General features: G+C 47.9%; 2 protein-coding genes and 1 non-coding gene across 3 annotated transcripts in view; 2 read left to right on the top strand and 1 right to left on the bottom strand.

Annotated features, from left to right (window-relative positions):
- The window catches only part of LARP1 (La ribonucleoprotein 1, translational regulator), a 61768-nt gene extending 40029 nt beyond the window's left edge, over nt 1–21739 (top strand). The window contains exons 4-19 of the mRNA XM_024995265.2: nt 744–918; nt 1813–1941; nt 2018–2218; nt 2318–2480; nt 3307–3451; nt 6449–6623; nt 6748–6917; nt 9063–9455; nt 10248–10371; nt 10493–10698; nt 11168–11274; nt 12138–12289; nt 14482–14626; nt 16209–16318; nt 16467–16594; nt 18105–21739. Coding sequence (XP_024851033.1) covers nt 744–918; nt 1813–1941; nt 2018–2218; nt 2318–2480; nt 3307–3451; nt 6449–6623; nt 6748–6917; nt 9063–9455; nt 10248–10371; nt 10493–10698; nt 11168–11274; nt 12138–12289; nt 14482–14626; nt 16209–16318; nt 16467–16594; nt 18105–18308 — 2727 coding nt within the window. The 3' untranslated portion in view covers nt 18309–21739. The remainder of the gene's footprint in view (nt 1–743; nt 919–1812; nt 1942–2017; nt 2219–2317; nt 2481–3306; nt 3452–6448; nt 6624–6747; nt 6918–9062; nt 9456–10247; nt 10372–10492; nt 10699–11167; nt 11275–12137; nt 12290–14481; nt 14627–16208; nt 16319–16466; nt 16595–18104) is intronic.
- MIR2285AH (microRNA mir-2285ah) lies at nt 1736–1814 on the top strand. The gene has a single exon (NR_162223.1). It is a non-coding gene; the product is annotated as a microRNA mir-2285ah (primary transcript).
- A 908-nt stretch (nt 21740–22647) lies between the features above and the next one.
- Nucleotides 22648–27447, bottom strand: part of FAXDC2 (fatty acid hydroxylase domain containing 2) — a 28120-nt gene continuing 23320 nt past the window's right edge. Inside the window, 5 exon segments of the mRNA XM_059888915.1 lie at nt 22648–24511; nt 25268–25310; nt 25313–25460; nt 26042–26144; nt 26290–26413. Of these exon segments, the coding sequence (XP_059744898.1) occupies nt 24355–24511; nt 25268–25310; nt 25313–25460; nt 26042–26144; nt 26290–26413 (575 nt within the window). The 3' untranslated portion in view covers nt 22648–24354.

A 27447-nucleotide genomic window follows, 5' to 3' on the forward strand; every position in this document is an offset into this window, starting at 1 on the left:
AGAGACTGCCAAGTGCCATTTATCCACCATTTCACCTAATCCTCAGTGACTCCTAGATAGGCCCTTCGGTAATTCCCATTTTACAGATGAGGCCACTAAGGCCGGGAGGGGAGGTTAATCACTAGTCCTTGATGGCCAGGCGGGGATTGAAAATCAGTGTGTCATGTTCTAAAACCTGTGTTCTCCACTTGGATTGCCTGTGAGTGCAGCAGAATGGTCATTAGGGCAGGTACCCACCTTCAGACCACAGGTTATGGGGAAGTTGACGTAGCTTTCCTAAGCCCCAGCAGAAGGTGGACCCCTGGTCAGTCCTTTCCCCATCAGCATCTTTTTTCCTGGCCTGATGGCAAGGTCTCTCATCGGCTTGGGCCAGTGGGCTTTGTTCACAGACAGGATTGGTGTGGACAGACCAGAGGCCAGTGTCTCCTCCATCCCACCGGTGATTCAGACCACATGGTCCTGTTGTAGGGAGTAAACACCTGGCCTTTGCAGGCCACAGCCCACGTTGAGGGGTTGTCTCTCTCATTTAGACTTAAGGGACCTGGAGAGGCGGGTTGTCCTCTGCTTCTTGCCTGTTTGACCACTCTTCCCAGCAAAGGCATGTCAGGCGTGAGAACAGGGCTATAGGGTACATCCACCCCAACCTGCATCATGTGCTCCGGTGACAGGGAGCTCCCTTCCATCCCATCCTGAGTGGCTTTCAGATGCATGTCACTTCCCTGTTCCTCTGCTTCCTGCTGCAGCCACAGGCCCACAAGTCTCAGCCTGCCCGCAAGCTACCACCCAAAAAGGACATGAAGGAACAGGAGAAAGGAGAGGGGAGTGATAGTAAGGAGAGCCCGAAAACCAAATCCGATGAATCGGGGGAGGAGAAGAATGGGGACGAGGACTGCCAGCGAGGGGGACAGAAGAAGAAAGGTGAGTGACTTGGAGCAGGACTTGGGAGAAGGTAGCAGGAGAACAGGAAATGTGAGAACTCGAGGGCTGCTGGAGCAATTTCAGGAGCCCCCCGGAAGTGCTTGAGAGTCTGATGGGTGTAGGCTGCTGGGCCATCAAGCTTCTTTCTAACTATCTGTCCATCAGTTCTTTTGCTATAACCGTATTTGGAAAGCCCTGTCCTCAGCACTGGGGCTCAAGCAGTGCAGAAGACAGGCGGTCCCTCCCTCAGTGTGTTCTTGGTGTCTGTTGACGTATTTCTGCCTTGTGTTAGATTTCATTTAAATACAGGCGATCCCATTGCTCTGGCTGAAATGGCTAGGATACAGGTTTGGCTGCTGTCATACGTATCTAGAGGAACAGTGGTTTAACCAATATGGAAGATTGTTTCTTTCACTTGAGAGCTTGGTAGGAGTAGGCCAGGCCTATAATGGCAGCTCTTTGATTCCTTTGTCTTGCTGTGTGTTGGCTCTTCTCATCCCAGGTGACTCACTCTACTTAGTAGCGTGGGGAAAGGGGAGAATAGCTCCTTGCTTTTTAGGGACGCACCCTAGAATTGACTGCTTCCACTCAGCTCTCCTTGGCATGTATCTAGGGGAGCCTGGAGGTGCGGTCTTGATTCCAGGCTGCCGTGTGTCTGGCTGTAAATGGTGTGCTCTGGAGAAATCGGTATTGGGAGTCAACCAAGAGTGTCCATCACATTGAAGTCCACCGCCTTCTTATTTCAGGGATGAAAATGAGGTCCAATGAGGGAAAGGCGTTTGCCCGAGGTGACCGGGGGCAGTAAAAGCCCTGCCAGGGACAGAGGATTGGGGGTAGAGGTGGGCAGGAGGGGCCTCTCCTTCAAGCCTTTCTCGTGCCCACGCTATCCTCCAGGGAACAAACACAAGTGGGTTCCGTTGCAAATAGACATGAAGCCTGAAGTGCCCAGAGAGAAACTGGTCTCACGCCCTACTCGTCCTCCAGAGCCACGACACACGCCCACCAACCGCGGGGAGATCAAAGGTATGCGCTCCCACTATGGAGGGCCTGGGCCTGGGGGTCACCCTCAGGCCTGACCTGATGCCCTCTCTCCCCATAGGGTCTGAGCCTGTCACCTACGTGCCCGTGGCCCCCCCCACTCCAGCCTGGCAACCAGAGACCAAATCGGAGCCTGCCTGGCATGACCAGGATGAGACATCGAGTGTGAAGAGTGATGGGGCTGGTGGGGCGCGGGCTTCCTTCCGTGGCCGTGGACGGGGGCGTGGTCGCGGACGGGGACGCGGACGGGGTGGCACTCGAAGTACGTGAGGCCCCTTTGGGCTCCGGGATGTCTGAGGGAGTTCATCGGGGGCGGTGGGTGGGGATCTCCTCTCCCTCATGGTGCTTGTTCCTCCCATAGCGCATTTTGACTACCAGTTTGGCTACCGAAAGTTTGATGGTGCGGAGGGGCCTCGCACCCCCAAGTACATGAACAACATCACCTACTATTTTGACAATGTCAGCAGCACTGAGCTTTACAGCGTGGACCAGGAGTTGCTTAAAGACTACATCAAACGCCAGATGTGAGTGGACAGGCGTCTTCCTTCTGGAGACATGGGTGGGGTTGGGGGGTGCCTGAGGACGGAATAAGGCTGTACAGGCCCTTCTGGGGATCACAGTGGTTGCTGCCTCTGGCTGGAGACGAAAAAGATAACTTGAGAGAACTGTACTTCTGTTTTAAAAATGAATCAGTTAATGTTTTTAAAAGGAACGAAAATGTCTAGATTCTGTTCCCTTTGGGCCTCTATTTGTAATGGCAGCATTGTCAGAATGCTAATAGACACTTAATTGAGTCCTCATTGATGAGGCTCAGTGCTCAGCTTTATAGGCATTCTCTTACTTAGTTATAGAGTTACCTATTTAATTCTTATGAGCTGGGTTTTATCCCCTTTTTATTGATAAGCAAACAGGCCCAGTAACTTGCCCAACTAATAAGTGACAAGGCACAGATTTCAGTCTGTTTCTGTCTGACTTGCAAAACCTCAACTCCTAACCTCTCTAGTGGACTGTCTCCCAGTCCAGTGGGGGGCCATACAAGGAAAGAGATCATTGCAGTGGAGTGTGATAAGCAGTTTAGGAGCAGAAGAGAAAGTGACCAACAGTATTGGGACTGGGTTTTAGAGGATGAGGAGTTTGTCAGGTGTACCAAGAGGCGGAAGGGCAGAGAGAGACAGTTTGACCCAAGGTTAGGGAGCCATGAGAGGATAACATCATCTCTTTCCAGCCTATAAGATTGTATATACAGAGGGACAGGGTTGGTCAGAGGCTGTGTGAGGTTCCTGGAATGTACAGAACAAAGAAGGCATGTTCACACATGATGGAGCAATCACACTTCTCCCCTCCACCTAGTGAATACTACTTCAGCGTGGACAATTTAGAGCGAGACTTCTTCCTGCGACGAAAAATGGATGCTGACGGTTTCCTTCCCATGACACTGATTGCGTCCTTCCACCGAGTGCAGGCCCTTACCACTGACATTTCACTCATCTTTGCGGTATGTCTCCCTCCCTGGGGCTGGGGCGGAGGGGAAGGAAAGATCCTTACTTAAGGAGTTGGAGTTTGTGTCAAGCCCAAGAACCCCAGAAGAGTCCTCATCTCATTACTTGTGCTAAGGTTACAAGGCTTGGCCAGCCTCTCTCCCTCCCTCTCTTCGTTCCCTTCCCTTCTCTATCTCACCTTCTTCCCCGTCTCTCCCTCACCCCTTTATCATGGAAGACATCAGACATGGAAATTTTACAAAAGTCAATACAGTGGTGTAATGAGCCCATTACCCAGTCTCAGCAGCTATCAATTCATGGGCAGTCTTATTCCATTTGTCTCCTCATCTGTTTCCTTTCCCAGATTACTTTGAAGAAAATCTCCAGTAATCTGACATTTTATCCATGTTTCAGTTAATCTGTCTCTAAAAGATAAAGGCCTGTTAAAGAAAAGTACTCACTGTAGCACTATTACATATAAAAACATTAACAATTCTTTAATATCACCAAATATTTGTTCAGTTGCCAATTCACCCTGTTTTAGAAGTTTTCTTTCAGTAATTTGTGAATCAGTAATTTTACATGTTCCGTACTCCAGATTTTTTGTAAATTAGTGATTGAGAGACCTGATCAGATTCAGGTTTTTTCCTTCCTTTCTCCCTCCTTGTCAAGAATACTTTATAGATAGTGATATATTCTCTCAGGTGGCACTTAATGAGTGCTTCATCTGGTTCTCTTTTTTGTCACATAAGCTGTAAATTACCTGTTACTTCATTAGAAACTATAAAATGTGTATGTTCTGTCTGTCTGTATTTGTTTGCTGGAATAACTCTTTAGGGAGGTACTTTGCCTTATCAGCTATTTGGTTACCAAGAAGCATGTAGTTTGTACAGGAAGGGCAGTTAAGTGCTTTATCTTTTCCTTTGTTAACCAGTTCTCAGAATTATGAGCTGATCTCTAATAACCTTCAAAGGTAACTGGTAAGGTTTCAGTTTGTTTTTTTTTGTTTGTTTTTGTATCATTACAGACTAGTAGATTCAAGCATTCTGTTTCATTTATTGTAGTTATTATGCTAAATCAAATTGTTGCCAGTGGGACCCTAGTTCATCTTGTACTTTTGTTGCCTCAGATCTGGAATGGCCTTTTTTTTTTTTTTTTCTTTAAGACACTCTAGGGCCTTTATTTTGGGGAAATAGTAGTTCTGATATTTAGATATCACAGCCTGAGTTGTAGGGTGATTGTTGCTATGATTGGTTGTTTTTTTTTTTTTTAATATATCATGAGATTACACTGATATTTTCTGTTAATATTTCTCCAGTGTCTTTACTTAACCCAAGGATCTTTTATGTTTGTAACTATTACTCTCCCATGCCAAAAATCCTGATTCCAAACAACATCAGAGTAACTATTCATTTGTTTTACTGTACAGACTATGCTTACAGTATCTCTCCTACTCCTAGATTTTTTTCCCCATTTATACGGTCAGTGACTATTAAGTTGAAATACTTTTTGTGTGGTTGTGTACATATTAGTTTTAGTAATTTTGCCTTGCTCTCACATTTTTGGGAATGCTTTCTTACGCCTAATTTCTTACTTGTTTTACATTTATATAAAATATTTCTGTGGTTCCAAAGGCAAATGGTATGTTGATAGTCCAGCTTAAAAGATTTTCTTAATACTTTTTTCCCTTTTACTATAAACAAACTTTTTTGAATCCTTCCATTAAAAAAAATAAGTAAATGCCTCTCTCTATTATATACTCACCCTTTCTTAGATGAATGGTAACATAGCACATGTATTTCTTCACCATTTTTTGCTTTCACTTAATGTATCTGGGAGCTGAGCACTTAGTAGTGGTAGTGGTAATAGAGAGAGACTCCTCGTTCTTACTTAGAGTTGTGCGTATATGTATCTTTTCACGGTTTAGCCAGTGTGTCTTTGTTGTAGGAGTGGGATGGTTGAACTGAAGGCCAATGCATATATAATTTTGCTAGCTGTTACCTGATTCCCTTTCTAGTGGGTGTACTTTCTGCGATCTCACCAGCAGTGTATGAGAATGCCTCTTTCCCCAGCCTCACCAACAGAGTATGTTATCACATGTTGAAATGTTTTTCTTTTCCATTTAAAAGATATTAAAAAGAAAATTCTTCTCTACTCTCCATTACTTCACCCCCTTTCCCCCAAGATAGATACCTGTAGCCCTTTACCTGTGAATCCTAGAAAAATTTGTGTGCATTTGCATGTTTTTAATTAACAATTCCAACACCAGTGGGATCTTAAACTCATTGATCTAGACCTGGTTTTTGTGACTGTTAACCACCTCAACACATATGAAGCTGACTTTTAAGCCTGAGTAGTGTTGGGTTCGGAGAAGGCAATGGCACCCCACTCCAGTACTCTTGCCTGGAGAATCCCATGGACAGAGGAGCCTGGTAGGCTAAGAGTCGGACACGACTGAGCGACACTTTTCACTTTTATGCAATGGAGAAGGAAATGGCAACCCACTCCAGTGTTCTTGCCTGGAGAATCCCAGGGACAGAGGAGACTGCTGGGCTGCCGTCTGTGGGGTCGCACAGAGTCAGATACGACTGACGCGACTTAGCAGCAGCAGTGTTGGGTTGAATTGCTGTGCCATAATTGGTTTAAATTGCCTATGTAGTGGCAAGTTTAGGTAGTTCCCGGTTTTTTCCTTTTACAGGCAGTGTTGCTGTGAATGGCCTTTTGTCCATATCTTATACATGCTGTCACCTATTGGTACAAGTATTTCCCCGGATTGATTCTTGGAAGTAGAATGGCAGGGTCAAAGGGCAAGTGTGTTCTGCATGTTGTTACCTCTTACAAGTTTGAACATCTCACTCATCTGCTGGTTGTGGAAGATGGGGCCAGTTTTCTTATACTCCTGCCAACTCTGGACTTTTGCGCTGAGCTCATGGGGCTCAGTCATGCCCCGGCTTCCAAGATCTTGGTCTGTCCTCGTCTTCCCTCTGCATCTTCTCCCTCCTTCTCCCCTGCAGGCCCTAAAGGACAGCAAAGTGGTAGAGATTGTTGAGGAAAAAGTACGCAGGAGGGAGGAGCCCGAGAAATGGCCTCTTCCTGGTCCCCCGATAGTGGATTATTCCCAGACTGATTTCTCCCAGCTTCTCAACTGCCCAGAGTTTGTGCCCCGCCAGCACTACCAGAAAGAGACAGGTAGGTACCCTGCTGGCATGTGGATGCCTCCTTGTTGCCCTTGTCTTCCGGCCAGCAGTCCTGCTCGGGGCTGGCATCAAGAGGAGGACTGGAGGGATGAGGACCTCCCCTTTCTACCCTTCAGAGTCTGCGCCTGGCTCTCCCCGTGCAGTCACCCCAGTGCCAACCAAAACAGAGGAGGTCAGCAACCTAAAGACGCTGCCCAAGGGCCTGTCCGCCAGCCTCCCTGACCTGGATTCTGAGAACTGGATTGAAGTGAAGAAAAGGCCTCGGCCCTCTCCAGCGCGACCCAAGGTGGGTGAGGCCTGTTCCCCATCCTGGATTCTAGGGGCTTGGGCTGGAGAGTGTGGAACGGGTATCACATAGGCACAGAGCTCTGTGTTCTAAGGGAATAGCAGTCAGGCCAGGTAGTTCAGGGTTATGATGGAAGCCACAGGCCACCAGTGAGTGCAGGAAGGCTGATATGGCCTGTTTCCATTTCCAGTGGATCACCCCCCAAGATAGCCCTATCTCTGTAGTTCCTGAGTGGCATTTTTCATAGGAGGAGATCATGTAGCCTCTGGCAGCAGTCTCATTGAAAGTTAAGTGTTTCTTAATACTTGGCTGGGTTTTTTGGTTTGATTTTTTTGGGTTTGTTTGGGGCCTTATTTGGCCAGTCTGTGTAGCATGTGGGCTGTTAGTTCCCTGACCAGGGATCAGACTTGTGCCCTCTGCAGTGGAAGCACAGTCTTAGCCACTGGGCCACCAGGGAAGCCCCTTGGCTGTTCTTTTTGCCTCATCTAAGTCCTTATGGCTGCATTATTTAGTGCCGTCCCCCTGAATTTGTCCTCACTGTCTCATATATAACTCCATCAAATCCTTGGAAAAGGGAAGGGAGAAGGTGCAGACCCATGGCCTGGAGAGTTAGAGTCTAGACTGGAACTCAGGTCTTCTGTCATTGTTGGCTGGTGACCTTGGGAAACTTCTTTAATATCTGAAGGCCTCACTTTATCTTAGGTTGAAAGGAAGGAGGGGTTAGATTGCTCTAGAAATAGTAGACCAATATATGAGTAGCTCACACATAGTCTTCTGTTAGAGAAGTGTTTCAATCTGAAACTAAAATTTGAGGAACAAACTTCTCCATTCACCTGCCCACTGCCATCCCTTCTTTGGATACCTTGGTCTAGGCCTTGAGAGGAGACCTGATAGATGACCTTGTATGGAATTCTGTGCCCCCTTTACCATTGTACCACTGTGATCGATTCCCTCATCTCCTTCCTGCCCCCACACCCCCAACCCTGTCTGTTCTGGTTGTTCAAGAAGTATCAGATAGGCTAGAATGTGAAGAGAAGGTAGTAAGTGACAAGGACCTGACAAGGTTCAGTTCAGTCCTTAAGACTGCAGAGGCTTTGGAAAGGCCTTTCCAAAGACACCTAGCCCCCAGTCCAGAATTAGAGCCCTCCACTTCCACCTGGCCTATCCTGACCCTTGCAAAAGAGAGTAGTTTAAGATTTATACAAAAAGCTTTTTTTTTGGCACAGCAGGGAATTAATGTTTAAATATGTTGTGTGAGGTAAACAGATGTTTTACCTCCAAAAACTTGCAGATAATTCATCGTATCAACACTCTGAAATACTTCGTTTTGGCTGAAAGGGGTCTTGTTTTTTCTCCTGCCTTTGGGACATGCTGTGTTTTTGGTTTTTTGTCTGTTTTGCCTCTTACAGTCTTTGTCCCTGCCTTCATCTGGCTTGCCTAAACAGGTCCTTTCATAATCACTTCTTCACAGAAGCCTTCCCTGAGTGTCCCCAGTCCCGCCCCCATTTGCTTAAGTGCCCCTCCCTAAGTACTCCCACGAGGCCTATTTATAGTCTTTACCATCACATTGCAGTTGGTTGGTTGACTTTTTCGCCCTCTAAACTGTGAGCTCCATAAGTTCAAGGACCTGGTCACAGGGCCTGGTACCAGTGGGTTCTTACCCATTTAGCAAATAGTTGAACATGGGCTGTTGTTTGGTCCCAATGTAAGTTCTGAGGGTGCGATGGAAGGCAAGGCAGCTGTGGTTCTTGCCTGGTGAAGCTTCCAGCTTATTGGGCGGAGTTGGGGATGGGGAAAAGGATGAAGCAGCCTGTTGAACTTCTTCATGTATATGCTTGGAGGCCAGGTGCTGTGGAGGGGTGTGTATTTAGGTAAATGAGAGTGCAGTCTGTACATACAGAGAGCTTGTCGTTTCAGTGTTTGTGAAGGACTGATGTGAACTGTGAGTGGAGAAACCCAGAGTCGTATGGGACATCCTTTTTTCGTGAGTGACTCCAGTGCTGACAGCTGTGACTTGGTGTCATTTTCAGGGCTGCAGATGTAACAGTCCCGTGTTGAGGGGTCAGGGCTTCTCTCAGGGGACAGTGACAGCCTGGCCTAAGGACTTCCTGGTGATTCTCTCTCTTTGGTCTCCCCCCATTTTAGAAGTCAGAGGAACCCAGATTTGTTCACTCGACCACTCTGCCTCAGCATCTGCCCTCTCAGCAGCTGATGTCCAAGGATCAAGATGAGCAAGAGGAACTGGATTTCCTGTTTGATGAGGAAATGGAGCAGATGGATGGACGGAAGAATACCTTTACCGCCTGGTCTGATGAGGACTCTGACTATGAGATTGATGACCGAGATGTCAACAAAATCCTCATTGTCACTCAGACACCACCTTACATGCGCCGGCACCCAGGGGGCGACCGCACTGGCAACCACACCTCGCGTGCCAAGATGAGTGCTGAGCTGGCCAAGGTCATTAATGATGGGCTCTTCTACTATGAGCAGGACCTGTGGACTGAGAAGTTCGAACCTGAGTATTCCCAGATCAAGGTGAGCCTTGGGCATAGTGGTGGTGGGGGCCTAGGGTGCCTGTGATGTGAGGCAGAGGAAAGCTGACAACCGCGTGGCCTTGGGCACAGAAGCTCAGCACCCTCATCAAATAAAAGGGAGTGACAATTGACACTCCTTGTGGGGGATATTAAGAATGAGAAGAGGTGTATAAACACTGTAAACTGCCCATGTGAGAGGGGATCATCCTGCTTCTTGATCATCCATGTTTAATTTCAGAGGTTGGCTAGACACTTTTGTGAAGAATAAGATTGGATTTTCATTTCTGTTCTTAAATATTTAGGCATGTATTAAAGTTTAAAGGCATTTTGAGGAACTTGCTTTTGAGTATGGAATATGGAGAAAAGATAGGTCTTTTAAAAACTCAGTGCTGCCTAGAAACAGTCAGAACTGGAAGTGTAGGCATTTTGTGTATGGTGGTCAGTCGGCTTCTGGTGAGCCTCTGTAGTGAGTGGTAATAGTAATGTGTTTCGAAATGAGAGAATTGCAGGAAGAGTTGGGGAGGGGAGTCTGTAGCAGGTTCCTGGGGGGCTGGAGTTCTGACCTCAGTGCTGCTGCAGGGAGGGCTGGGCAAGTGCTGCTGGGTGAGCACATTCAACCCCTGGGCACCTGGGGTTGAGGCATGGTGATGGGCAGCTGAGAGCCCGGGAACCAGAATTCCACATATGTGGACATAGGAACTGCCCTCCTCAACTTCCTGTCTTGATTCCTAAAACAGGCTAGGGCAGTCCTCTTACCAGCCTCTTTTCCCCACCCATCTCGTGTCCTCTGTAGCAAGAAGTCGAGAACTTCAAGAAAGTCAATATGATCAGTCGGGAGCAGTTTGACACACTAACCCCTGAGCCCCCTGTGGATCCCAACCAGGAGGTCCCTCCTGGACCACCTCGCTTCCAGCAAGGTGAGAGATGACCCCTGCCACCCTGGCCTGAGTGGGAGAGTCTGGAGCTGTCTGACGGGGCATCTGGGGACAGGCAGTTACCGGCCCCCCTCTGCTCACTGTCACCGCTCTGCTTCTGCAGTTCCCACTGATGCCCTGGCCAACAAGCTGTTTGGTGCTCCCGAGCCTTCCACCATCGCCCGCTCTCTACCAACCACTGTCCCAGAGTCGCCAAACTACCGCAATGCCAGGACCCCCCGCACACCCCGGACACCGCAGCTCAAAGATTCAAGCCAGACATCGCGGTTTTATCCAGTGGTGAAGGAAGGTCGAACACTGGATGCTAAGGTGAGGCATTGATGCTAAGCCACTAAGTCTTGGGCTCACTTGACTGCCTTCGGGCCTCTGCTTCTGTCCCTTGTCTTGAGCTAAGAAAGTACCACACACCCCCACCCCACCCCCACCTGCTCCATATTCTTAGGCTAGTGGGCCCACTGGGATTGAGTGACCCCATCTGCAGTGTGGAATGGGGGCTGGGAGTGGTGGCCCAAGCAGCCATGATAAGATCTAAGGAGAACTGACAGGTCCTTGAGCAGATCACATCACCCACAAGCCTCAATTTTGTCACCTGTCAAGTAGGTGTGCCAGCTCCTCCTCACAGCTGTGGACATCACATGAGACTAGATATGAAAATGCTTTGTAAATTGTGAGATAACTCAGACTTTAGGAGGGTATCGTAATCTTACAAATACTTGATGCTCCTCAGATTCATATGAGTATGACTGTATATTAACAAATCCCACACTGACCTTTGCAGACGCCTCGGAAAAGGAAGACAAGACACAGCTCGAACCCACCTTTGGAGAGTCACGTGGGCTGGGTGATGGATTCCCGCGAGCACAGGCCCCGGACTGCTTCCATCAGGTGTGGGCCATGGGAAAGGGGATCAGGCTGACTGCAGGGAGGGCAGCAGAGCCATGACCGTGATGACACCAAGACAAGAGTACCTCTTTGGTCTGCAAATGAAGGAAAATTTAAGGAAGGGGCCCTCATCCAAATCCAAAAAACCAGGAGTAGTCTAGAGAGCTTAAATCCAGATCCTGGGGAGAGGAAGGCTGCTTTCTGAAGTGTGGTGGCTGCATGGCATTCTCATGGGAGGTCAGCTCAGTTGATTTCAGACATGCATATCTGCTGCCTCCCTCTGGATAGCTCAGGAGTTGAATAAAAGTACAGCTGTGTCTGCTGGACACAGCTTCTGGGGGTAGGGCCTGGATTCCTTTTTATTTATTCTCAGGAAAATGACCCCAGTGTTCTGAATTCCAGAGAAGGTTTGGGAGCCACTGACCTATGCACTCTTATTTATTTTCTGCAAAGATAGAGGGTGGTTTTACAAAAAATATGGATGGGTTAACCCATTACAGCTCGTTAAGGAAAGTTAAATGTTAACATGGGATAAATAAACAGCTAAAAACTCAGGTTTGGGCATTGTACAGATCTGAGATGTTAAATATTAGCTCTGTGACAGGGCAAGACTCCTAGTCTCTGTGAGCCCCAATGTCCTCACTGTTAAAAAAACATCCAAAGGTTGGTTGAGTAAGTGAGACCCATGGATATAATAAGTGAGATCCATGCATATAGTTCATTAAGGGTCTAGTACAGTAGCTGGGCTTCTTTGTTACACTGAGAGGCTGAATGTTGAAGGCTGGAAGGAACCAGAGGGACCCCTCCTATCTGATGGTTGGCTTCTCTGGGGAACCTGGTGACATTCTGTTTCATGGTCTCTGCAGCTCCAGTCCCTCAGAAGGCACGCCTGCAGTTGGCAGCTATGGCTGTACCCCTCAGTCGCTGCCCAAGTTCCAACATCCTTCCCACGAGCTGCTCAAGGAAAACGGCTTCACACAACACGTCTACCACAAGTATCGTAGGCGCTGCCTTAATGGTAAGAAGCACAGAGGGAGAGGGTGGAGCTTCCTGGGCCACTACTGAGATCCAGAGTAAGGGCTGGTGGAGCAGGTGACTGTTCTCTAGCCTCAGAGCAAGAAGTGACATAACATTATAGCAGGAAGGACTGAAGTTAGTTATAGAATATAGGAGGCAAAGAGGATCTGGTGCTTAGAATATTCCTGTTCCTTGATTTTTCTCTGTTGATATTAAAAAAAAAAAAAGGATTTTTCTTTCCTGTTTCTGGTGAAACCATCAATGTTACAAACAAATATGCATGAGACAGCATATATTCTCCAGAAAGATGATGACCTGTGGACCAAATGCAGCCAGCAACCTGTCTTTGTATGGCCCTAGAGCTAAGAACAGTTTTTGTTTTAACATTTTTAAGTAGGGGTGGGGAGGGTGAGACTTTATGACAGAGACCATATGTGACCTGCAAAGCCTAAAATATTTACTCTGTAGCTCCTTAGAGAAAAAAAGATGGCTAACCCCTACTCTAGATGAGAATGTAAGGAGAGAGCCTCTCTGGACACTCGCATGTTTCCTTTTGTCACAAAAGGAGATAACCTTTTAACTGTAGGTTTCTCTTGGGTTGTCTCTAAAGATGCTCAGAGCATCTGTGAAATACAGTTCACACACTATATGATTCACCTATTTGAAGCATACAAACTCAGTGGCTTTTAATATATTTGAGTTGTGTATCCATCACCAGATCCATTTTAGAACATTTTCGTTACCTTAGAAGTAAGCCCTGTGCCCCTTACTAGTCATTCCCCCTCCCTGCCCCTCCCCAACTCCTCCCAGACCTACACAACCACCATCTGCTCTGTCTCTCTGGATTTGACTTCATGAACGTGGGCTCATGTAACACGTGATCCTTTGTGACTGGCTTCTTTCCTTTCGCGTATAATTTCAAGGTTCATTTATGTTGTACCGTGTATCAGTACTTAATGCCTTTTTATTATCAAACAACATTCCACTGTGGATGATACTACCTTTTGTTTATCCATTCATCAGTTGATGGACAAAATTTCTGCTTTGTCTTTTCATGAGTAATGCTACTTTGAACATTCCTGTACATGTTTTTGTGTGGACATAGGTTTTCATTTATCTTGAGTGGAACAGTGGAATTCCCAGGTCATATAATAGGGTAGTTTTGTGTAACCTTTTGAGGAACTGCTGCAAGACTGTTTGCTTCAGTAGCGGCATCATGTTATATCGCTCACAGCAGTGTATGAGGGTTCTGGTTTCTCCGTATCGTCCTGACACTATCATCTTCCTTTTGAGTATAGCCGTCCTAGTGGGTGTGTGATGATATCCTGTCATGGTTTTGATTTTATTTGATATGGTTTTGATAGCTAATAATGTTGAGCATTTTTTCATATGCTTAATGGCCATTTGTATATCTTCTTGGGAGAAATGTCCATTCATATCCTTTGTCTGTATTTTAACTGAATTACTTGTCTTTGTTATTAAGGTGTAATAAGTTTTTCTAAGTCCCTTATCAGATAACATAATTTGCAAATATTTTTCCCATCCTGTGGGTTGTCTTTTCACCTTGTTTGTTGATCATGTCCTTTGAAGTACAAAGGTTCTTAATTTTTAAATGATACCAGATTTAAAAAAATTTTATCTGTTGTTTCTTGTTCTTTGGTGTTGTGTGTGTGTGTATATATTTTAAAATTTTTAATTGGAAGATAATTGCTTTACAATATTGTGTTGGTTTCTGTCATACATCAACATGAATCAGCCATAGGTATATATATGTCTCCTCCCTCTTGAACCGCCCTCGCATGTACCATTTTTACTTAATATTGTAGGACTCCTAAAATAATCGGTAACAATGATATGATGAATGTAATTTGTTGAGTGCATGGATTACTTATTTGTGCTTTTCCTGGTTCTAACTACACTGAGAGCAGTGATATTTGAGGTGGAGAGGTAGACCAGGATGCCTGCTTCAGAAGCAGATGCCACCTACTTCTGGGGGTGCTCATGCCCCATGCCCAGCAGCAGGGCCTGCTGCAGAATAGTTAGTCCTCAGTGAATACCCCCCCGGAGACTTAACGGTGATGAGCAAAGGAATTGGGAGGAGAAAGGACCGATGTCTTTGAGCCACAGGATCATTTGTCCCCCACAGCACAGGCAGCCTGGCTCTAAATTACATCTTTCCTCTTCCTCCTTCAGAGCGAAAACGCTTGGGCATTGGCCAGTCTCAGGAGATGAACACTCTCTTCCGCTTCTGGTCCTTCTTCCTCAGAGATCACTTCAACAAAAAGATGTATGAGGAATTCAAGCAGTTGGCTCTGGAGGATGCCAAAGAAGGCTACAGGTGAGTGAGATTGGGGTGAAGACTCTGGTGCTTGAGAGATGGTGAGAGGGTATCTTTGTTGGGTCTGCTTCCAGAACTGTGATAGGAAGTCCATTGTGTATATATTTCATGTACTTTATTAAAAAAAAACTAGTACTTTTGAATAAGTAATATATTCAAAATTCAAAGAAGTCGTCAGGTTATATATAGTGAGAAGTCTTCCTCATCCTAGTTTTCTGGCCATCTAGTTCCTTTCCCCACAGGCAGCCAGTATTGTTAGAATCTTGTGAGTTCTTTCTAAAAATACTTTGCTTATGTAAGCAAGGACAGACGTGTGTAGTCTCCCCCCGCCTCCCAACATGCACACCTCTTTGGTTTTTTTTTTTTTAATGGCTTATATGGTCTTACTGTTTAGATGTACAGTATAATTTATTTCAGTAGTCTCCTATTAATAGATACTTCAATTACTTTTAATGTTTTGCTATTAAAAAAAAAAAACTAGAGGGACACTTTTCCCAAGTAAAATCTTTTCTCTGTGAAGAATTTGAAAAGGACAAATGTTTAAAGAAGCTGGGGGAAAACATCCTTCAGTCCAGAGACAACCAGTGTTAATGTTCTGCCATATTTATGAATTCAGGTCATAAAGGAATGCTTTTTTTAATACGTTCTTCATCATTTATAAGCATGAGCATTTCTCCATGTTGTTAAAATACTTAACCTTTTTGCCATCTTAAAAAAGTTTTATGCTTTTGGCTGAAAGTTTAGAAAATAGAGATAAGATCATTTGAAAATCCTACCTCCCAAAGATAACCCATGTCAGTGTATTTAACATCATATTCTGTGCCCTGCCAGACTTTGTGTGCATGTGTAGATTTAAAATTTACTTACTTGTTTACAAAATATGTTTGTCTACCTATAACACTTTGAAACATATCTTTTCTACTTTATAATGTATTGTTAATATCTCCTTAAGTATCCATCAGTGTATACTTAAATTATAATTTTAAATAGATTGTATTATTCTGTTGTACAGTTACCACGATTTTTCTTAATCACTTTTCTAAGACTTAAGTTTTTCAAAAGAATGCTGCTATGAACAATTTTGGTACATCTGTAAAATCTAAATCTGTATTTTTGGTCATTTCCCTGTATACGTTGCTAGAATTGAAATTTCTGAGTCCAGTGAGTGAATAGGTGATCTGATTTCCATGGTCAAATGGCTTTGCAGAGAACTTATGCTGGTGATTGACAAAATTTGCTTAGGGAACAGACAACAAATAGCTTATGTTTGTGGAACATAAAGTCTCTGTTACAACTACTCTCTGCTCTAGCAGCAGAAAGTAACCAGTGATACTTCATAGGCAAATAGGTGTGGGCAAAAGGCTGTTGTTCATTTGGCCCAAGTTTGCTGACCCTTGGCGAACGTTTAATGCTGGACTCATTTAGACTAGCATTAATTGCCAGCCTTCTCAGAGAACACTTAGCATTTTCTCAGTAATCCATGTATTTTAAACGGTTTCATAGTTCATCTATCATCCAGATGTATTTCCTATTTACAGATAAAGAAACTGTTCTGATTTCACTGACTTGTGTTCTCCTACAGATATGGTTTAGAGTGCCTTTTTCGATACTACAGTTATGGCCTGGAAAAGAAGTTCCGGCTGGACATATTTAAGGACTTTCAGGAGGAAACCGTGAAGGACTACGAAGCAGGTAAGAGTCAGAGTTGGGACTCTGTGAGCCCTGGTCATCTGTCTTCTCGGCCCCTGGGCTTGTCTGTATCACATCATATACCCTTCTCCCGAGCCTCTCTATTAACTTCTCAGCAGCCAAGCTTCTTTCTACCTGTCTTCCCCTGCAGGTCAGCTGTATGGGCTAGAAAAGTTCTGGGCCTTCTTGAAATATTCCAAAGCCAAAAATTTGGACATTGACCCCAAACTTCAAGAATACCTCGGCAAATTCCGACGTCTCGAAGACTTCCGAGTGGATGTGAGTGGATGTCTCTCATCTTTCCCACCCTGATTGTCTTAGAAAGAAAACTGAACCAGAGATCTGGATACCTGGGTTTTGATCCCAGCTGGGCCACTAGCAAAGGGATCCTTCTTGTCCCTTTTGGGCCTTAAGTTTCTTAAACAGAAGGTGTGAGAAGTGGGCAGTGAAGGCTCATGGGAGGGTTTGCGATCACTTCCCACTCCCTTTTCCATAGTGGATGTGGCTAAACCATCATAATGCCCTTTCTGTCTTATCTCCATCCCTCTTTGCTGCTATACCGTATTTAGAGGTGATCAGGATGAGTACCCTAGGTAAATGTTCTTATTCTTTCTGGGAGAGGTCAGTTCCAACCCCAGAACTTGATAAAGTATGTCTAGTTCTTCCCTGCTCCTCCCACTCCTTGGCACAGTGACTCAACAGTGACATCCAGTGGTGGGTCAAAGTTATGACTACTGGTTCCTCTTCTGTCCTGAGTGTATCAGGGATTCCAGAGATAAGTAAAACTTTTTCCTTCAAAGTGTTTATAATGTAGTAGGGATATGCCAGTCGTCTTACTCCCTTGAAACCTTTTAGCAAAAGGGCAAACAGAAGTAAGTAATAGTCTTCACATACTTAAAAATTTTGACTTTATTGTGCGTCAGACACTGCTTTGACCTTTTTAAACCTTTATAAAGTGAAGCAGGCAGGGTTCTTGTTGTCATCACTATAGCAGTGGATGATCAGGAGCCCATGGCCAGCCAGTGAGATAGTGGCAGCACTGCTCAGGTGTCCTGACAAAAAGATAGGTCCGTTCTCTTCCATCCTTAGTCCAGACTTCCTCCTTTGGGGGCTGGAGGCGGGCAGAGGGGTGCATGTGCAGAGAATAGGGAGACCTGTTGGGAGCAGAGCAAAAAGGGCTCAGCTTTGGCTCCCAGAAAGGGGCAAGGTGACCTTGGGGTTACAGGACCTCTGGCAGTGGTGAGGCTAGACTGGATCCCAGCCTGACTCTTAAGATCAGTGTCCTTTTTAGAGCCATGAAGCAGTCCCCAGCAGTCTCTGGGCCTTCTGAATGGAGGCATGTCAGCGTATTGCATGCCACGTTCCATGTACCATCTCCTGAGCAGCCGCCACTTCCCAGAAAGGGAGCGGAAAGATGTATGGATAAAGGCCTGGGCTTCAGTGCTGGATAGGCCTGTTTCAGATTTTGTCCTTACCAGTTAAAAATTCTGGACCCCTTGGCACCAAATTATTTTTCTGTGCTTCGCTGTCTTCATCTGTGAAATTAGATGGTCAGGTCTACATCAAAGAGTGGTGTAGACCCCATGAGTAAATGTACATAAATCAGCACAGGGTTTGGCATCTTGGCATGGAGATGTGCTTAATAAAACTAGTGACTAGTTTTTAGGGTTATAAACCCATTTATCATCTACACTGGGAAGTAGGAAGTAGGGGGTCTCTGAATAGCTCTGGCAAGGGAGGTGGTGTGGGTAGTGCTCCCTAATCACCTGCGACTCCCTCCTTGTTACAGCCCCCCATGGGTGAGGAGGGCAACCACAAGCGACACCCAGCGGCAGCAGGAGGTGGCAGCGGCGAGGGCAGGAAACGGTGCCCCTCCCAGTCTTCCAGCAGACCCACCACCAGCCAGCCCCCCACACCACCCACTGGCCAGCCCATCCGGGAAGATGCCAAATGGACAAGCCAGCACTCGGATTCACAGACTTTGGGAAAGTGAAAAGCCCTTTAGCCCTGGGGTTTTTGGGGGAGAAGGGATGGAGGGAGTAGGTGAGCGTCTATGGGGGTGCCCAGTCCCAGGAGAGAGGGGACAGAGAAGGGACAGGCCTGTAGTCATTAGGATGGGCCTTCGTGCTGAGTAGCAATGTGTATACCATTTGGGCTATCAGAGGTACCCCTGGGCAGGAGCCTCCACACACCCCCTTCCCTCTTCTCTCTCCATGACTCTTCTTCACATCCTAGCTTCTTCTAAGAGGGGGAGGGTAAGGGGGAAATTTTTTATATATATATATATATATATATATCAAGTTTTAAATTATTGATAGTTCGTCTGGATTACCAAAATCACTCTGTAGCCCTGCCCGCGGCTGGTAGGCCGCAACCCTGGTCCCCATCCACAGCTGCCTCCTGCTCTCCCTCAGGCCAACTATGCAGCCCATGAAAAGGCCCTGTGGGCCCCATTGCCCAGCACTGTTTCATAGAAGGCTCTGGCAGCGTCCCTGGGCCCTACAAGCACCAGCCCCTTGATTATCTGGGGCTTTGCCATCGCCATGTTCTCTTCCTGCTGTCCCCATTACACCCTTCTGCCATCTTCTGGGAGGAGGAAACCAAAGGATCTAGAAGTGGGGCGAGGGAAGGTTTCAGCCTCTCTCCATCCCCCTCTCCCTATGCCCCTTACTCCAGCCCAGAGAGACGCTGCTCATACCAGAAAAGACTATTGAAAGATGATTTATTTTATTTTTCTCTGACCTTTCCATCCTTGGGAAAATGAAAAAAAAAAGACAAAATCGACCATAAAAGACCAAAAAAACCCCATCAGAAAACCCCCACCTAATCCACAGAAAGTGATGTCTTTCCCCTACTCTTGGAATTTTTTTGTTTTGTTCTTGGAAATAGTATTTTTTTAAAAGTTGCCTTATTGTGGAGTGGGAATCTGAATACTCAAATGCCTGTTTTCCTCCGTGGAGTCAACTTGAAGAGCTCCCACCTTCTCTGGATGTGCCTGGGCTGGATTGGTTAGAATCTGTCTCTTGACTGAGTTGCATGTATAGCACCTCCTGCCTCTAGGCAAGAGAGTTGGGAGTGGCTCAGATCAGAGCCGTGCCCAAAATATCCCCGCTGTTACGTCATTTGAAGCTGACACCCTGTGTCCACACGCTGCTGCCACTGTCGTGTCGTCGCTCTGCTTGCTGTTCCTCTCACCAGGCTCCGTCCTGTCGTGACACCCTTCATCCTACCTTCGGAACCCCAAGGCCAAGTTTGCTTCAGATTGTTGGAAGACCGCACTGGCCTGGATCTGGGACACACTGTCCTCAGCCTGACCGTCTTCCCCCACCTCAGAGGGGAAAGGTGAACACTTGGCAGCCGAGGCTTGGAAACATTGCTTGTGTTCCCTCGATCGATCTCTGAGACCTCCAGGAGGCTTTGTCTCTTAAAAGGTGGAGAAAGACGCTGTTCTCCTCCTGTGGGCCGGGTGGGTTTCTCCATCTTGCATCACCCCTCTGCAAGCCATCCCTGCCCACCTTCCAGTTGACCCTGCCTAGGAACAAGTGATGAGGAGGCTTGAGGGCATGGGGAATCCTGCCAGTTGGAGAAGCCCCATGGCCAGAAGGTATATGTGGACATAGAGTATGCCTGTCTTCACTTCTCCAGCCACTGACTGCTTGTCTTGGGCTGTGGATGATTAGTGCAATGGCCGGTCTCCTGGCAGCCGCAGCTAGGGACGGTGACCCGTGACTGGCCTTCACAGACTGGGCTGGGGGCTGGGCGTGGGCATGATGACACACTCACCCTGGGATGGTGTTGGTCATGCGCTCACACTCTCAGCCCTTTTCAACTGCTTCCTCTGTTGGGCCCTAAATTTGGGAGTAGGGGCCAGTATCTCAGGCTGGCAAGGGCTTGTCTTCTGTCTTGGGCACCTCATTGCTGTGCCACCCCCGCCCACCCCCAGTCTCTACCCTCCCAGTATGGGGAAGCCCATCTCCATTCCTGTGAGCTGGTTGTCTCGAAAGCCGAGATGAGTGTCTGGTCTGTGCTCTGACAGTGGAGTCTGAGGCCTCTCCCTGCCCAGCCCGGTGCCTGCCCCATGATGTACCACACACCGGACACTTGGACCCCCTCCTTCCTTTAATCGCCCCTTTTCCTTTGGGTTGCTCGGCCCTGTACTGTTGCAGCACCATAGTAACCTCAGTGTTTGTCCTCTGCTGGGTTTGGGGTCACAAGGAAGCCTTGGGGGTATGGGCTGTTCTCTAGAGTTTACTCTCAGGCCAGGGGGCTGCCATCCTCTCCCTGATCCTCCCCACAGACACCCCAGAAAGAAGAAGCCCCTTTGGGGTGGGGAGGTGAGAACTTCATCTCAATACAGGCTGGGGATGGGGGGGGGGTGCTTTTTTTCTTCCTTTTTTTTCCTTTTTTTTTTGTGTGACATGTTTGGAGTTAATGTTGCAAAGAGTAGTTTACATCTTCACTTTCTGAAGACACTTGAATTTAGGACCGATGTATCTGTGACAAGCATGCCAGGAGTGGCAAAGGACATCAGGGCTTGCCACTTCACACCCACCATCCTCCATGGGGATCCAAGATCTGAGTCAGAAGCAACAGCCTGCCCCAATCCTTCTGTTCATCCTGTACCTTTCTGCGATGGGTCCATGCCAACATGACCTTTGGGCCTCAAACATCAGAGGTCTGTGTACCTCAGGTCTGCTAAGGGGCAGGTTTCTCCCGCTGTCTCCTGAACCTGGGAGGAAAGGCACTCCGGGTAGAGAGGGGCTGCCCGACGCTGCCACAGCCTGGACCCCGTGGGCTCAGAGCCCAGTGAGGAGCCCCCATGTCAAAGTTGTTAAGTTTTGTTCTGTTCTATTGTAGTTCTTCTCTCCCCTTTCCTGGTGATTGATTTTACGAAAGAAAGCTGCTCAGAAAGCCCTGGCAGTGGGAGGAGGGGCAAAGAAGACAACTAGTTAGGGAGGGGGGCTGGTTTTTTGCCAAAAGCCTGAGTAGAGTGGTCTGGATCACCCTCCTGAATGGGACCCCCAAGTATCTCGTGTGTGAGGGTCCCAGGGTTTGCCCCAGCCCCACCCTCTCCTTCAGCCACATTGATGGTAGAGGCAGAGAAGATCAGAACATACAGCCCATTCTGACTGGAGAGGAAAACTTGTCATCTGGCTTTGCGGAGAAGGTTCCACCTTATGCTCATAGTACATTATCTTTACCATGTGCTAGGATATCACATTTACAAGGAAAAAAAAATGTAAAATACTTGAATGAGCTTGTATTATAACATTAATATTATTGAGAGTATCTGCTTTTCAGGCTGAAGTGATTCATTCATTATTCTAGTCCTGCTTTAGTCGTTTGTAATTTGTGGTAATTATGCTTTTCTTTTTAATACAAAAAAAATGTATAAAAATAAAAACTTGAAAAGGCAAAAAAAAAGTAGCCTGGCTGGTCTCCCATGAAGGGGTATGGCTATTGGGTGTGTTGCGTAGAGCCTGGTTCACGTTCTGACCTCAAATCCGTGGGAACCTGCCCTCGCATGTGCACCTGGAACCTCTCCAGGGCGCTTTCCTGACAGTGTCTGAGGCTCCTGGCGCGCTCAGGTGCTTCCTCGGGTCTGGAGAACTATGTGTCTTGAGCTCATGTCTCTGCCTTGTGTCTGAGGGCGGGGGAGCTATAGTCAGTGCCACAGACAAGAGTACGCCCCAGTCCAGAAGCTGGAATTCCAGGATTTCATGCACTTGCTGTGGCTTGGCATTGTATCAGGACACAGCCAGGAACATAGAAGTTGCTGTGGTTCCTCGCTGAGCACACTTCCCTATGGACTGGACAGGAGGAGCAGCACTCTGGCCCAACGGAATCCAGATCAGCCCCGGATACGCCTGGGAAGGAAAGACAAGCACCCCCACCACGACTGGTCCCCAGGCTGCTGACCCATGATGCTGGGCACCAGCAGTAGTGACCAGATGCCAGTCTGGCTGTAGTGTGTACTGACAAAACTAAAACTGGGCGTTATTCACTAATAGCTTTTAAGTGTCCTGGGCCTGGCACGTCAGCATCCCTTCACAAATGGTTTTCCAGACAGTTCGCCTTGTGTGGGGAGAGCAGGGACTTTAATACCACCGATGGCCTGCAGGGGGCAGAGGTGAGTCCAGGAGACACCAGCCAGGGCTTCTGCAGGCCTCTCTGGAAGAGGAACTGCACTTCTGTTGCCTGCTGGGAACACTGAAGGAGGTTGGGGGGCTGGGAGGGCGGAGTGTTCCTTGTGCTGCTGTGACTCCCACATGCCATGAGGTCATGATGCCAGAACAACTCAGAACAGAAGTCTCAGAAGTATCCACTGCAGGTCAAAGGAGACCAGTTTATTTCTCATGCTTGTCCTTTCACATTTTCTGGTGGGAAGGTTGAGACTTCAGCCTTCGATGGAACCTATTTGGTAACCAGTCTGAGGGCCAGCCCAAACACCTGCCCAAGAAACGGTGAGACATGAGGCCCTTCATCCCTCTGCAGCCTGACACTACCTCCAGGCTACAGACCTGAAAGGGAGGAAGACCTTCATTCCTTTTTCTACACACTCCTCACTCTGGACCCTCGCTAAGTTCACTGAAAATGGGCTGCTCTCCAGTCGTCTATTTGTAGGATGGATTGTGGGTGTGGGCTAGCAGCCGTGAGCACGCACAGCGCCGATGCTCCAGAAGCTGTATACCACCAGATAAAGGTGCCCAGTCCCAGGGAGGAGTTGGGGCCCAACCAGGCCCCAGGGGGTCGCTGCCTGGTAAGTTGGTTGGCCTCCCGGGCGGGTCCTCTGGATCTGGCCCATAGGAAGAGGTCCTCTTTGATAGTCCTGCCTGGAGAGGCCTTCTCAGACATGGAAGTATTTCATAAAACTACAGCAGGTGGTTATTCTAGAGAGGAGAACTGAAAGTTCAGGAAAATACTGGACTTTGGGAACTGATAATGGTGGCCTTTCAAGTAGGAGTGGTCTTCACCTTGATCTTGGGAGCCACGGGGTTCTGGACAATGACTGCCCTGGGAACCCAGGGTGGGGGTGGCTTCCACCTGGGCAGCTCTGTGGTTTCATTGTAGACAGGTCTCATCAGAAAAGGCATTGCTGCTAAAATTATCCTGTGAAAAGGGTGCTGAAACAACTGGTTGATCATTTGGGTGGAAATGAAGATTTTACCCACTGTTCAGATGTGTACTTGCTGCCTTATTGGAGGAAGAGGGTGCTAGCCTTTTTGGTCCTTTATACAGGGGATACTAGGGTACCTCGGTTGGGTGTCCTCCAAGGTCAGCACTCTGACCCTTCCCTCTGTGGTTACAAGGGCCCCAGCTGAGCAGGGCCACAGGCTTTGGCCTTTGAGTCTGTGAGTGGCTGAAGGTGTTAGGGTGACCTCTGCACCTCTTTATATTTCAGTTATCCTGGGAGAAGCTATGTCACTTATTTTTCTTTTCAGAGGAGGCTGAGGTCCAGTTGCAGTGGGCTGAGTTGAATGGGGCGTTTGTGTGTGTGTAATGGGAACTTGATCCCAGAACTGTTGCCAGGGTGTCCTAACCCTGTCCTGAGTAGGGTATGAGAGAGGCTTTAGGGGACAGGAAGGGACAAAGCAGCATCTGGTTCCCTCATCCCCTGGTGCCAGGAGCAAGGATGGCTGCAGGCTCACAGCTCCCTGCCACCTTGTCATTCTGTATTCTGCCAGGGCCACCAAGGGATCATGTGGGGTGCCTGTCCCCTTCCATTGGAGAGGACCATTGGACTCCCTAGGAACCCTCTCCAGTAGCTTCTTCCCTCTGGCTGGCCTGCATTCTGGGAAGATGTATTTTTTCCTTCCTTCTGTGAATGCTTGGACCCATTGTGGATAACAGGAGCAGTTGGGGGAGCCCTAGTCTCTGTGGCTCTGCTTTTCCAGGAAGCTGATCTTCCCCTGCCCTTGTAGGGTCATCATCAGAGTGTGTGGCTGAAGGAGCAAGATGTTAGATGTGAGTAGGAGTCCTCGGGCATAGCAGAGGACTGTCTGCTGAGGGGATGACCAGTGTGGAACTACAGCTGTTTCTTAGTCCATCATCTTCGGAGGATCAGGGATGCTCTCAGAGACTGGGGTGAAGCCCAGCAGGATCATGTGTCTCTTGTAGGCCTTGATCTGCTTAAACACAGTGTCAGTCCCATGGAGGTAGTCCAGCATCCCCAGAGCCGCATAGCACTGGTTGACCCTGGAGAAGACGAGAGGGTGCTGAAGGCTGGTGTGCTCATGTCCATTCCACCTGTGCCCACCTGAGCCTTCCTGCCCCACACCTGTCCCCACCGTGCCCACCACCTGCTTCTGAGTTACCTGAGTGGGTGTGCACAGATTGCTGGGCCCCTCCAGAGTGAAAATCGATGCTTTTCCTTTGAAAAGTTCTCTCTCTGATTTGATGCATACAAGTCAGAACCTCCAGCAGAGCCTGCTTGTTGAGGTAGGTTCTGGAATCCCATCAGATTCCCCTGGAACACTTACTAAATGCAGTTGCCAGGCCCTGTTTCCCCAGAGGCTTTGATTCTGTGTATCTGAAGTGGAACCCCAGAGCCTGCATTTGAAAAAAGCATCTCAGGTGATTTCTGATGCAGGAGGGTCCTGGACCACACTGCTGAGACTGGAGGCTTTCAGAAAGCGCACAGCTCCCCTTGAATTACCTGCAGGAATTGTATGCCTACATGCATTTTTCTGGTAGTGCTCATAGCTTACGCCATACACTCAAGGGGTCCAGGTGTAAATGGAGCTTAAACAGTGCCAAGGAAGATCCAGTGTCAGAACCAAAATGGCAAGATGATCTGGGTCCCACGATGGTGGTTATTGTGCTGACCCCAGACGCCTCTCCCTCCACTAGACCCACATTTACACTGAGACACCAGTGTCTGCTGTCAGGAGCTCCAGAAATAAAGGTGAGTGTTAACTGCCCAGAGACCCAAAGTGGGGAGAGGTGCCTTACTTTTGATGGTGGTAGTCATGGAATTCAGGTGAAGGCAAGAAAGTAGGTGGTAGCCACAGTGGGAGATCATGGTGAAGATGAAGGCCAAGGAAATCCACATGGTGATGGAGGACAAGTGGGAGCCCATTACTATTGGACCCAGTATTGCCAGCAGCATATTGATCTGCAAGGAGAGAGCTGTCTGAAGGGGGGCCTGAGGGGAGGAAGGGAACCAAGGTAGATGTCCCCTTCCCCCCGAGTGGTACCAGGAAGACTTCCTGACTCAGATCTGGGGAAGATGAATGAATTTCTGGACCCTAATTTACTGTAGTCCTTCAGCTTTCCTGGTGGCTCAGACCATAAAGAATCCGCCTGCAAAGCAGGAGACCTAGGGTTGATACCTGGGTTGGGAAGATCTCCTGGAGAAGGGAATTCCATGGACAAAGGAGCCTGGCAGGCTACAATCCATGGGGTCGCAAAGAGCTGGACACAACTGAGCGAATTTCAAGCAACTTTCAAGTTTTTAAGCTTGAAACCTAGGACAAGGTATTAACTGTTTGAACCTCAACTTCCTCATTATCAGAATGGTTGTTTCTAAATGCTTGTTGGGAGGACTAAATGAGATAACTCACATTAGGCATCTGGCTTTTCCTTGGATATGCCAGCATAAATGGTAGCTGTGGAAGGGGCAGAAGAAAGAAACTCCCAGTGCGGTCCCATTTTGCGCAGGAGACCTTAGCTTAAGGAAGGGGACTGGGGCCCTCTGCCCTCTCCTCTGGGGAAGCCGAACTCTACTCACCACATGTCCAATAGGCTGGACAGATAGGTTGGAGCAATGGGTACTGTCCACTCATGTTTCTTATGGATTTTCTTATAGGGTTTTGGGTGGTGAAGGAGTCTACAAAGATAGTTACCAGTTCATAATTTGCCAGCCTCCCTCTCCCCATCCCTGATCAGAACTTGAGAAAGCAAAGGTTAAAACTGGGGTTACATACAAGGAGCAAAGTTGAAAACACACTGAAATGGCACCCAGAGAGACCTGCCTTTGAGTTTTTGTGGTGCATAATTTGGGGAGGGTGACGTAGCCTGTCTCTGCCTCAGTTGTATGAGCTGCAAAGTGGATGATGGCCAGAAAAGATTCCATAGGGGAGTGAATGGGAAACTGCCCTGCCACAGGCATAAACGGGAGTTCCAGACACTCCTGGGTTGTCTTGGGTTGTCAGCTATGGAGCAGAGTGGTCTTCCTGTTACCTAGATAACAAGAGGCTTTCCAGACCAGGTGGTGGTGTCCCATCCCCACAACTCCAAGGAGGCCTTGTTTCCTGGGTGCTAGGAGTAATGTCTGGCTGGAGCTGGCAGCCCCCGAGTGCGGACCACCTCAGCGGGGAGCCACCTGGACATGCCCTGCTTTTGGAAAGTCCCCTCCCCCAGCCTGAGTGTCTGTCTGAACTTGCCTGCTGCTTCCTCCTTCTACAACTTCCACCACTGTCCTCCCCGTTTCTCGCCCGGGCCCAACCCCATGTATTCACACAGGTACCTTGGGGAGCGTGGAGAAGGCGGTCAGCCTGACTCCTTCAGCCTTTTGGCCCCTGGTCATCCAGGGAGGCTTGACCAGGGTCAGGTGCAGAGATCGAGGTGATGGGCCTCCTCATGTGGTCTAGCCTCGCTTCACCAGGCCCAAGTGAAGAAGGATGTGAGTCAGAGAGCTGCAATCTGGCCTCTTGACCAACTTGTATAAGTGGGTCTTCCTGGTGTTCAGGGTGGTAGTCACCCTCAGTGACAGGATGTCACCCTCAGTGACCTCGGCTCAGGATGGGGGCCTGCCTGAGCGTTCTCCCAGGTCACTGTGGAGAGCTGGCCCCACATGCTCACACCCCATTGGGCCTCTATGCTGCAGCCAACCTTTCCTTGGGGACCAGTCACCCCCTTTCTTTTCATGCAATCTAGTCTCACTGCCTCAGGCCCCAGTGAAGAAGGAGCCAGGGAGCTGCTATCTGGCCTCTTGACCAACTTGTTGGTCAAGGAATGGCCAGGGAATGGCCCCATGACCACAGGTCACTTGCTGGTCCTAATGAACTGGTTTAGGGGTGTCAGAAAGGATTTCTTTCTGAGAAATTTCTGCAATCTGGAGGTGTATTGCCCCAAGGCAAGGCCAGGTTCAGAGTGGTCCTTATACTTCAGGCCTGGCTCTCTGGCTTCTC

Source organism: Bos taurus, chromosome 7, assembly GCF_002263795.3.
Source record: "Bos taurus isolate L1 Dominette 01449 registration number 42190680 breed Hereford chromosome 7, ARS-UCD2.0, whole genome shotgun sequence".
Taxonomy (NCBI): Eukaryota; Metazoa; Chordata; class Mammalia; order Artiodactyla; family Bovidae; genus Bos; species Bos taurus.